Source organism: Trematomus bernacchii, unplaced genomic scaffold, assembly GCF_902827165.1.
Source record: "Trematomus bernacchii unplaced genomic scaffold, fTreBer1.1, whole genome shotgun sequence".
Lineage (NCBI taxonomy): Eukaryota > Metazoa > Chordata > Actinopteri > Perciformes > Nototheniidae > Trematomus > Trematomus bernacchii.
The window spans coordinates 13,883,975-13,896,077 of NW_022987564.1; the positions used below are offsets into that span (position 1 = coordinate 13,883,975).

Below are 12,103 nucleotides of genomic sequence, written 5' to 3' on the forward strand. Positions count from 1 at the left end.
TACATACACTGTAGTAAAAAAGTATTATATTAACCTGTTAAGATTGTTTTACCTTCCCTTCTCTACAGTAAATAGTATTTTAACAAATGTCTTGAGGGTTTTCACAATTAAATCAATGCAATTTAATTTTTAATCAAATTTCAAAGTTCAATTTATACAATTCATAAAAATCATGATGCAAACTTTCTTTGTAAAATGCATAATACTAATCATATTGATTCCAGAGTTGATGATTGTTGAAATTGAACATACATTAAACCAATCAGTATCATATCATTTTAGTTGATAACTCAATATACTTAATTTTTTACAAAACATCCAGTGTTTCGGTAGTGACCACAGTATTTTTGTTCTCAAGGTTGTATCATATTCCCTCAACCTTATTGCTTAATCTTAACTCATAACATGCCTTATGTTGAAGTGTGAATGTTTGAAGCTACTGACCCAGAATCAGCACTTTAGTAACAGGCTGAAATAGAGGGGGATGAGGCTAGAATGGGTGATCTCAAAGTCAAAGTCAAAGTCAGCTTTATTGTCAAAATGTCTACATGTGTTATACATACAGAAATCTCGAGATACCGTTTCCCGCAGTCCCGCAGTCCCACAGTGTGACATAAAACAAGTTACAAAAAGGGCCTAGATAAAAGGTGTATACAACTAAGTAATAGTATTAATAAGTACTGGTTAATAATATATTTAAAAACACAGTCCACAGAACATGAATTGACATTAATGCAAGTATTTTTTGTGCAAAATAGAAACATTTTCAAAGTACAGTTTCAGTGCAGTAGCAGCGGAGATGGGTAGAAAAGTGACTGGTGCTGGATGAGGGAAGGTTGTGTGTGTGTGTGGAGGGGGGGGGGTTAAAGTCCAGGACCATTTGGGGCAGGGGGGAAAGGTGAGAGGCAGGGTGGAGAGGTCAGGGGAGAGATGTCAGCGAGGGGGAGAGAGGGAGGGAGGGGAGAGAGTTCAGCATTCTGACCGCCTGGTTGAGGAAGCTGTTCCTCAGCCTGGTGGAGATCGAGCGGAGGCTGCGGAACCTTCTACCTGAAGGCAGGAGGCTGAAGAGGCTGTTGGAGGGGTGAGTGGAGTCACCCACAATGCTGAGTGCTTTGCGGGTGAGGCGGGTGTTATATATGTCCTGTAGTCATTCCACGTATATGCTCATACAAATATAGAAATTAAGAAGCTACGAGCAATGTCAGCTATGTTTAATTAGTATAAGTAGCAACATAATGTGAATTTGTGTTGTTGCTCAGATATGTGTTTGGAAATAATTTGAAAGTGTTTAAGTAGGAATAGTCAAGTTCTCTCAACCCATACATTCATCAGAACAAAGATTTAACAATAAAATATGTTTCCAGCTAAATAAAGAACAGCACTTCAGCAAGCAAAAGTGCAAATGTGCAGATTTGTAATGTTAAAATGTTGCACCGCAGAACAGAGGAATTACATTCTGAAATAAACCATAATTTTCATACATAGGTTTGGCCAAGTTGTTGGTTAAATGGTAGCATCTCCTCAGGCAAGCTCTACTTCTCAGTGCTCAGTGTGAGTAGCAGATGTATCAACTCGACCCCAGAGTGCTGCGATGGAGGTGATTCCTCCATGGGTAGTGCCACTGATGAGGACCAGCTCGGCACCCTTGTGGCTGGGATACATGTTGAAGGAAGTGCCTGAGGGCTGGCCTGCTTCAAAATGGCGGCCCTTGCTAGTTACGAACACCACTGACTGCACGTAGTGACTGTACATCCCAGAAATCTGAATGATGGCTTCCCCGCCAGACAATTCCCTCTCCTGTAGCTGGCTGGATGTCGTACCCGAAACTGAAGACCAGGTGAAGCCGTAGCGGAACTGGAAGCTGATGAATGAAGTGTAACAATGCTCACTTTAAAGTCCTGCATTCAAAGTACGAAAGCATCGGCATCAAAACCTATTTAAAGTAGCACAGGTAAAAATACTCATTATGCAGCATGTTCCATTTCAGAATCATAATATAAAATAAACATTGATCGTATTTAAGTTATTGATGCATCAATGTGATGATTACTTAAATATGGCACTTGGCAAAAGTGTGACTTATTTGAATTACTTTACATTCTACTGAGTTGCCTAACCTTTAATAAAATTGTTTTAAAATATTTTTTGTAACATTGAACTAAATCTGCAAAGGTTGCTAGTTATTGATGCAGTAATATGCAACATAAATGGGAAAATACTCAATTTTTAAATTACAAAAGTACAAGTACCTTAAGTTATCAGGTTTGATCAGGTACTAAATTAAACAGGAACAAATTCATAAGGGAACTTCAAATGTTTAGTGGTCATATTATTGCAATAAATACCTGCAACCAGTGGATCAAAACTATAACATCTGATGGTGTCTTTTACTCAGTGTTACATTATTTTTTATTTAAAAAATGCTCTTCAGTCCTTCCAAAATAATGATCTATAACATTTACCCTCGTATGTAGGACGACTCCCACACTCGTACAGCTGTGATTCTTCCCTCCCCAATTATACTGAATGGAGAGCCACTCCCTGACCCCGCAGGAGGGGAGTAGGAGTAGCTCTGAGTCTCAGCTGCGACAAGGAGACAGACAAACATATTATGAACTTGAATTATCCTTATAAATTTGATTCATAAAGGATAATGCATTCATGGAAACTTACGGTCAGCTATAGCAGAGGCTGCAATAACAGCGAAGATAGCAAGAAAAAGCATTCTGAAAAGAAAGAGAAGAGTTATTTACCCTGCATCTTATTGTTAATAATTATTATTGACTATAGACGGAGTCTCACCTGTCTGATTTGTTGTTTTTTCTATTATCAAAAGATACCTGTAGCGGATAATACAGAAATATAAATACATATGTTCAGTCATTCTTGTTTACTTACATAATACATTTGGTTAGTGATGAGTGGAATTCAAAAAATAATTCTTGCCGTTCAAGTGTGCATTACAGCAAATGAAGCCTCAGCATGTGTGCAGCTACACTCTCCTAATATCTACATTTGGAGTGGATACGATCATGTATAGTGCAACTGCATTCAGAAACAAAGCCTGAACAGTTTATTGGTCCTTGCCGAGTTATGACGTATCAGACGGGGAGGGAGGTGGGTGGGTATTTCTGTTGGCGGTTCGTCAGGTAATTCCTTACAGTTAACCTGTTAAGCCCCGAGCCTGTTTTTCAGGTTTCAGGCTCGAAAATGACATGCCCAAAACAAATGACTACAACTTCACTTCTAAAAGGGTTATATGAATAATTTCTTTTATCAAAGCAAGGTTACATCTGTGAGTTGGATGTAGAAGTGTCAGAATCAATATAGATTTTTCTCAGTTAGAGTAAATTCAGATGGAACATAGTAAAAAAAGGTAAATTCTTACCTCCGCCTACAAAAAACCCATTACTTATAGTGAAAACCACCCTTGGATGATGGGTTAGTAGACTAAAAGCTTTAGGAATCCAAACTATAACATATAATAAGTACCCTGTATCAAGATTGAGGCAAAACAAGTTAAATTTGACCTTTTTAGAGAGATTTAGCAAAAAAAAGTTCCAGGCAGAATAGGCTTTCGGCACATTTGGGTATATCTGGTTCCATCAGTGCCATTTGACCTTTTTCAGGTACCAGACTATAAAAATGATGTATTACATTGAATTATCACCATAGGTATTCATTCCATCCAAAGAAAAAAAAATTAAATTAAAAAAATTAATAAAAAATTAAAATTTGTGGAAAAAAAAAAGACCCGCTGAGGGGGGCTTTGGGGCTTAACAGACATCTTCATAAGTGTAAATAGGATATGTGCCAAGTATGCTCTTGTTTTGTTTTGGATCATGAATAAAAAAGGAAAATCAGCGTCACCCATGTTAAAGGTGGCTCTTTCAATGGACGTTGCATGCACAATAAAAACTAAATGCGAACAATACATAGTGTGTATACTTGGGGCGTAACAATAGAGTAAAAACCAAATGCATGGCCTTTCTCATATTCTATATGAAAACCCTAAAATAAATGATTTAACATTGCATACACATTTGGCTTGTGGACTATTTACGTCCTCCTTTTCCCCAGCCTTATAAACTAACATGTGAAACTAACAATATGAAGATGTTTAATTTGTTTACTTATTTTTCCTAAATTGGACAACTTTTGTCAATAAAAGAAAGCTCATACTGCAACCCCACAGGTGTCCCATTCCTGCAGAAAATGAGATTTAATCTGTAATCTGTAAAAATATAAATGTCCTGTATGTTAATCCTTATATTATACCAACCTTAATAACCAGATGAGAAAGTGCTCCTGTTTTCCTCAGACAATCACAGTCACACTTTGCATTAGTCATTAGCAATGAAACCCAATCCGTGTTTGGATTACTGGCCTGCACTGTACTGCAAAACTGCTGGATATTTGGTACATTAATCCATATGCATATCAAGTATCTCTTCAACTAAAGCAATAAAGAAAGTGCAATAGAGACCCAAATGAAAATCAATGGAAACTTAAGCAGCCAACAGCTAGAACTTCAAAAATTACATATATGTCAAACATATCCATGACAGCAGTAATACGATACGATACGATACGATATACTTTATTGTCCCCGTAAGGACATTTGTTCTGGACTCCGTCCTGCAGTGCATCCATGTACATATACAAACATAGCTCAACAAAAAGTCTTTAAAAATATCAGAAAGATATACTTGATTATCCGACCCATCCGCCAAGCTTTGAGGTCTCCATCATTCCTTTGATACTGTTTTGCCAGGGTCCACTGAATAGACCTAGGTCAAATTGTCTTATAAATCCTCCTCTCAGCCCTGCTTAATACAACCCGGTATCACGGCAAGACGTGAACATGTGACGATCTACCCTGCTGGGAGACGTGAATATGTCACGGTTTCGTCCCTTCAAATGTGACAGTTACACGGTATTGTTAACATGGCCCAACCAGTGGAGAAATACCCGGAAGTCACAGTTATCCTTGTTTTATTTATGTGTTCTGTTGCTGTGTTTTTTTCCCCATTGGTCAATATACAGTAATAAGCCTTAGTCTTTCATGCAGTATAATGTGCATGGTTTTCGGATTCTGGCCGACAGCCAGAGCTACGGCACTTGAATTGGAATTCAGCCATAACACGGCAGACAAGTCAGGCATGTTTGGAATGAGTCCACAACACTCCTGATTGGTTAATATAAACGTCATTGAAGAAACCTGCCAATGAGAACTGCCCGCGCCTGTTGTTCACATTTGAAACATTCACGTCAGTTAGAGCGGGTCTCCTCCTGCGGACGGAGCTACAGCTGTCTGCCCCTTTCACACCGGCGCTTTTCCAGCTCCGGCTCGGAGCTGCAGGAGTTTATGGATTAATGGATTAATATCGGGATCGTTTTACATCTACACGTTAAATATGAGCATCGGGACGTCAACAAAGAACAGAAGACTTGAGATCTGTTGAGTCCTGCAACTGTAATGGAGTTAAACATGTATTTAGATAATCCTTAGTTTGTGAATGTTTTATTTTTTATTTAAGGTTACGTTTCTTCTTCTAGTTAGCTGAGTTTGCATCATTAATAGGTTGTTAAATGTTAAGAAGCCCTGAGATGCTGTTTCTTGCAAGATGTTGCGCTCAAACCTGGTTTAACAAGGTGGCTGCTAACGTTAGCTTACAGCTTATTGCAGTGCTGCCGCTCCACCTCTCGTCTCCAACACGGGAGAATTACACATAAACATGCAGCGGGGTGTCACAGTGTTGTCGCCAAGTTTAATGTAAAGTTTCACAGCTTTCTTACAGCGGAATCCAGTTTGTTAATGTTCAGCAGCCAACAGCTAGCCTAGCATAAACAGCTAACCGCTAACGTTCGGCTAACTTGCTAGTTAGCTCTGCTCTATATATTACAAGCTAACATGACTAGCTAATGTCACACTGTGTGAACTAAAATACTTGTTGTATTACTACATCATACATGCTTGGTCCAAATCACTGCTAAAATTAATTATTTTTGAAAATGTATAGTAAATAAACACTCAGCCATGCATGAAATAACATAGCAAAAGAATACGGGCAATGTTTGACCCATGTTGTCCCTTAGAAGTGTAGTGATACAAACATGATTTGTATTCAAAAAGTAAGAAAGTAAAAATTAGAATCAACCAAGCATATCTTCCCCCTCGAAATCCCAGTTGTACTTCGCTAACATGGACTAGGTCATGTTAGACAAGCAATCCAGTGGTTAGTTTTAGGGTAAGCTCCATTGTTTTTTTTGTTTTTTATTCACTTTAAGAGAAAGGGATTTCAGAAACAAGTATCACAAGTTTGGCTCGAGGTACAATTAACAAAAGCTAACTGTAGTTAGACTATGTTCCCCCCTTCTAAACTTATGAAATAATCAATGCCCTTGGGATGCTCTCAAGTGTGTGTGTGTGTGTGTGTGTGTGTGTGTGTGTGTGTGTGTGTGTGTGTGTGTGTGTGTGGGGGGTGGTCCATCATACAAGATTTAGGGGATCTATTGGCAGCTGCTGATAATAACATCCATCATTATGGTTTACTAATAGTTATCACTTCACTTCCTCCTCCAGCACCTGGACACAGCAGGAACCTACGCCAGGATCCTGTTTGTGGACTTCAGCTCTGCCTTCAACACCATCATCCCAGCTCTGCTGCAGGACAAGCTCTCCCAGCTGCAGGTGGATCACAGACTTCCTGTCTGACAGGAAGCAGCACGTGAGGCTGGGGAAACACGTCTCTGACCATCAGCACCGGTACCCCTCAAGGCTGCGTTCTTTCCCCTCTGCTCTTCTCCCTGTACACCAACAGCTGCACCTCCAGTCACCAGTCTGTCAAGCTCCTGAAGTTCAGACGACACCACGCTCATCGGACTCATCTCTGGTGGGGACGAGTCTGCCTACAGGTGGGAGATGGACCATCTGGTGACCTGGTGTGGGGAAAACCACCTGGAGCTCAACGCTCTCAAGACAGTGGAGATGGTTGTGGACTTTAGGAAGAACGCAGCCCCGCCCGCCCCCATCACTCTGTGTGGCTCACCATCACTCTGTGTGACTCCCCATCACTCTGTATGACTCCCCATCACTCTGTGTGACTCCCCAGTCACTGCTGTGGAGTCTTTCCGCTTCCTGGGCACCATCATCGCCCAGGACCTCAAATGGGAGCAGAACAGCAGCTCCCTCATCAAAAAAGCCCAGCAGAGGATGTTCTTCCTGAGGCAGCTGAAGAAATTCAACCTGCCAAAGACGATGATGGTGAACTTCTACACCTCCATCATGGAGTCCATCCTCACCTCCTCCATCACCATCTGGTACGCTGCAGCCACAGCCAAGGATAAGGGTAGGCTGCAGCGTGTCATCCGCTCTGCAGAGAAGGTGATAGGCTGCAATCTGCCATCCCTCCACGACCTGCATGCCTCCAGGACCCTGAGGCGGGCAGGAAAGATAGTGGCCGATCCCTCCCACCCTGGACACAAACTGTTCACCCCCCTCCCCTCTGGCAGGAGGCTGCGCTCCATCAGGACCAAAACCTCTCTCCATCAGGACCAGAACCTCTCTCCATCAGGACCAGAACCTCTCTCCATCAGGACCAAAACCTCTCTCCATCAGGACCAGAACCTCTCTCCATCAGGACCAAAACCTCTCTCCATCAGGACCAAAACCTCTCTCCATCAGGACCAGAACCTCTCTCCATCAGGACCAGAACCTCTCTCCATCAGGACCAGAACCTCTCTCCATCAGGACCAAAACCTCTCTCCATCAGGACCAAAACCTCTCTCCATCAGGACCAAAACCTCTCTCCATCAGGACCAAAACCTCTCTCCATCAGGACCAAAACCTCTCGCCATCAGGACCAGAACCTCTCTCCATCAGGACCAGAACCTCTCTCCATCAGGACCAGAACCTCTCTCCATCAGGACCAGAACCTCTCTCCATCAGGACCAAAACCTCTCTCCATCAGGACCAAAACCTCTCTCCATCAGGACCAAAACCTCTCTCCATCAGGACCAAAACCTCTCTCCATCAGGACCAAAACCTCTCGCCACCTCAACAAGGCCCCCCCACTGACACTTTACCTCATCCACAACGCAGACTCTATGCATTACATAATGGAGATCACAGGATGGTAAATAATGCAATGTTTAAATATTGCTTACTGCACATATTTTATATTCTATAATTTATTGCATTCTATTTCGATGTATATTACTGCTTTATTTTATTGCTATCTTACTATATTTTTATTACAGTGTTCTTAATATAGTTCGCTATCTGTGTACTTTTTTTTATTTAATTTTTTTTATTTATATGTGTATGTACGACACCTAGTCAAATTCCTCATACGTGTGAAAAACCTGTTTCTGATTCTGATCTTTTTGTCCTCTAGGTTGCACTGCCACGTCTACAGTAGCGCAGAATGGACAGAGGAAACATGATTGGGCCTCAAGGTTTTTGCAGCCAATATACATTCTACAAACTTGGGATAGGAGGGTGAGTGAACAAGTTATCCATTTGTTGGAACCTACATCCCCATTGTTAGACGTACTAAATCCTGCACACTGCTCCTTCAAATTGACAATGTGAACATATGTTGCCATTTTGTAATTTCTGTTATTTTCAGTTGAGAATGTTTCAAAGTACTCTTAAAAAAATTCAACTTACTTTTTGTTTCTACTGTTTATAAGTATGATGTTTAAATATGAAATGCTGTATTCATTAGTTTTCATATTTTAAGTTTTCAGAGTAATTGTTTCCGACAGAACATTTTGTGATGTCTTTTCATTGAATGTCTTTGATTGGAAAATGTTAGAAAAAAGCTGTAAAATAACAGTATTCTACCTGTAGAACTTTAGGTTCTGTATTTATTTTAGTGTTTGATCATACAAATCTAATAAAAAAAAATGTAAAAAACAGTTTTTCTCATCCGAACTTTATTTAAGGTATTTGAATGTAACATTTTAAGACAATGGATTTTGAAAAGAGAGGAAAGTTTCCTGTAAAATCGTTAAGGACAATTTCTGTATATTAATTGCTTTTGCACTTTATTTGAGTTAAAGTATTTTTACTTTAATTTTATGGTTTTTGTTTGGCAGCCGCTGCTGCCAGTCATTTGACCGTTTTTTTACGGGTTTTTTGCCCGTAGAAGTTTTAGTGCTGTACTTTTATTAAAGGTTATTGACTGTAAAAAGAGAGGATAAATCTGTAAAATTAGAGTATTTGCACGTTAAAGTATTAGTAATGTACTTTTATTAAAGGTTATTGACTGTAAAAAGAGAGGATAAATCTGTAAAATTAGAGTATTTGCACGTTAAAGTATTAGTAATGTACTTTTATTAAAGGTTATTGACTGTAAAAAGAGAGGATAAATCTGTAAAATTAGAGTATTTGTACGTTAAAGTATTAGTAATGTACTTTTATTAAAGGTTATTGACTGTAAAAAGAGAGGATAAATCTGTAAAATTAGAGTATTTGTACGTTAAAGTATTAGTAATGTACTTTTATTAAAGGTTATTGACTGTAAAAAGAGAGGATAAATCTGTAAAATTAAGAGTATTTGCACGTTAAAGTATTAGTAATGTACTTTTATTAAAGGTTATTGACTGTAAAAAGAGAGGATAAATCTGTAAAATTACAGTGTTTTCCTGTAAAATATTTAAGGACAATTCCCGTAAATTAATGGCTTATTCACTTCATTTCAGTTAAAGTATTTTACTTTAATTTAAGGGTTTTTGTTTGGCAGCCACTGCTGCCAGTACTTTGACCGTTTTTTTTTTACAGTGTGTTACATTTACTAAAAGTATAGGCCAGTGTCAGTGGCGGCTGGTGGCCTTTTTTTTTTGGTGGGGCTCTTGACATATAGAATCAAACGGGTCCGGGGGGATTTCCCCCCGGCACATTTTTTCGAGAAATGACCCCTTAAATGATGACTTCTGGTGATGTTAGAGAACTGGTCTTTGTTTTTTTCTTTCTTAAAACTGTTCATGTTTTATGAACCAACACCTCCACCAAGTGGCTTTACAGTGAACTGCATGTGGGATATAAAAACTGTAGATAATGTGTTTCTGGTCATTAATAGCATCTTTTCAGTAGCATTAATTATAAATATTTAAATGGTTCAATACAAGTCACTACAGCATTTCAAACTGAACTGTGAATAAATTAAATTAAAAAAAAGAACCACAGCACAAAACGTCATACATTGTGTTTTTTCTTTGTTTCTCTGAGGATTATTTACAAACAGGCTTATTTACATATAGCAATAACTCAGAAATGAAAAAGCTAGATCGTCTAACACGAACAACCAGTTAGCATAATGATAATATATGTGTTATGTACAATGTAACTGGCAAGGCTAGAACAAGAAAGAACATAAAGTTTGCAAAAGGTTTAAATAACTTCAAGTATCTGTCTTCAGATTACATGGAGGTTTTAGTCCGATGGGAAGCAGATTTTAAGCGACACTCTTTGTTTGAAGAGCAAGCATGGGAAACAAAAGACAGCATTTACCTGTTTGCATCCAGCCAGCCAAGCCTTTTTGGTATACCAGCTACAGATGGAGCATCTTATTTCAGACTCCAGCATACAGCTTCCTGCCTACTACCAGCCAGTTACCTGCCTAAGACCTGCCAAAGACCAGTATCTGGGAATGTTAAGCCCTCCCACTATTTTCCAAGAGGGCGTTGCCAGATTTTCAATTTCAGGATTTAACCAGGAGATGGCGCTATATATTAAATAACTATGGCCAAACTAAGACTTAGTTTTTCACAAGAGAAAATGCAGATATTATATAAAAAACTAAAGTTAAAATCTTGTTGCCCCAAGAGCAATAAAAACACTTGTTAAAAAAATCCTGAGTGAGGCTTTCATAAATTGCATTTAGCTGACGCTTTTATCCAAAGCGACTTACTATTTAATAAATGATAAATGATTATTCAGAACAAATATGAGTGATGTGTGATTATTATTCATGCTATATACTGATATAGGGCTAAGTAAGCAATCAATCCTGCAAATTAACCCTTAGTTGTTCAATATAAGGCCAACGTTGCAATATTACAACATTTCCCTAAAAACTTACCAAAACGTAAACATTTTTAAAACTCTTTCATTTCTGCTCCAGAGGCCAGGGGTTAAATTGGGATTTGATATGTGGGGGGGCTCTGTTAGAAGGTGCGACGGGGGAGGGGCGAGAGAGTTAGACGCTCGTGAATTGTCAACGGGGGGGGGTTGACATCAGAGCATCGTCCTATGGGCTTAGCCCCGGACAGGTACAACAGGTATTCACTCAGAGGGGGGTAGGTACTGCTGGAAAAAGCTGTGTGTGAAAGTTTAAATCTTCCTTATTGAGCTTTAAAACAAATGAATAACGACTATATATAATAATAAAATAAACACCGGCTGTTGTTATGCCTGCTGTAACGTTAAATTACTCCGTTCTCCGCTTAAGTAATTATGCCGTTACAAGCTTCATAGTTGTATTTATCATCTAAATTTGCCGAAACAAGTTTAATATTCTGAAAGCCAAGACTTTGTTTATTTGAAATCAGAAGAAAACAAACTGTAACGGACCCTGCCGTGTTATCTTGATATTTCCGGCACAGACCCTTTCATACCGGCAATGCGCGATAGAAACAACAGGAACTGCGACAGCATAAATATGCGAACACAAACCTACAGACTGCTGGAGAAGAGATATCACAGGGGGGGGTTGGGACACACACATTCCGATGGCCAATTAGTTTTAAACAAAGAGTATAGCCTACTCAACATAGGGGGGTGGGGGCTGGTGAACGGTATGGTCAATGTTTGTAAACACTGTGACATTTTGACTTTTGATCATTTCAGTTAAAAACTAACGTTCATATTTCTCTTTTTGAGAAGATAAATATGAATATGTTAGTGGCTGACCCAGCCCCATGGTCTGTCACAGTAGTGCGGGAAAGAGAAGTGCACTGTTTTGCCTGGCTGGACCTGTAATTTACAGGAAAGGAGTGCACGCTACTAAAGAGACACGCTACCTGGAAACCAAACAATGGTGTTGCTGTATTGAAGTCCGAGTGGAAACAGTCATATTTGGAGCGTTATGTTAGA

General features: G+C 39.3%; 1 protein-coding gene across 2 annotated transcripts; it reads right to left on the minus strand.

Moving 5' to 3' along the window:
* Positions 1 to 1,468: 1,468 nt before the first annotated feature.
* On the minus strand, positions 1,469 to 10,572 carry LOC117477659 (zymogen granule membrane protein 16-like). Of its 2 annotated transcripts, none has more exons than XM_034124382.1 (4): positions 10,520 to 10,572; positions 2,674 to 2,691; positions 2,463 to 2,583; positions 1,469 to 1,861 (listed from the first exon to the last, which is right to left on the minus strand). In XM_034124382.1, exons 1-4 carry the CDS (start codon positions 10,527 to 10,529, stop codon positions 1,540 to 1,542), a joined length of 471 nt encoding a protein of 156 aa, XP_033980273.1. In that variant the 5' UTR covers positions 10,530 to 10,572; the 3' UTR covers positions 1,469 to 1,539. The 2 variants fall into 2 exon arrangements, with proteins under 2 accessions (XP_033980273.1, XP_033980272.1); XM_034124381.1 differs by lacking the exon at positions 10,520 to 10,572 and adding an exon at positions 2,803 to 2,840 and having other exon boundaries at positions 2,674 to 2,726.
* Between the last annotated feature and the right edge of the window lie 1,531 nt (positions 10,573 to 12,103).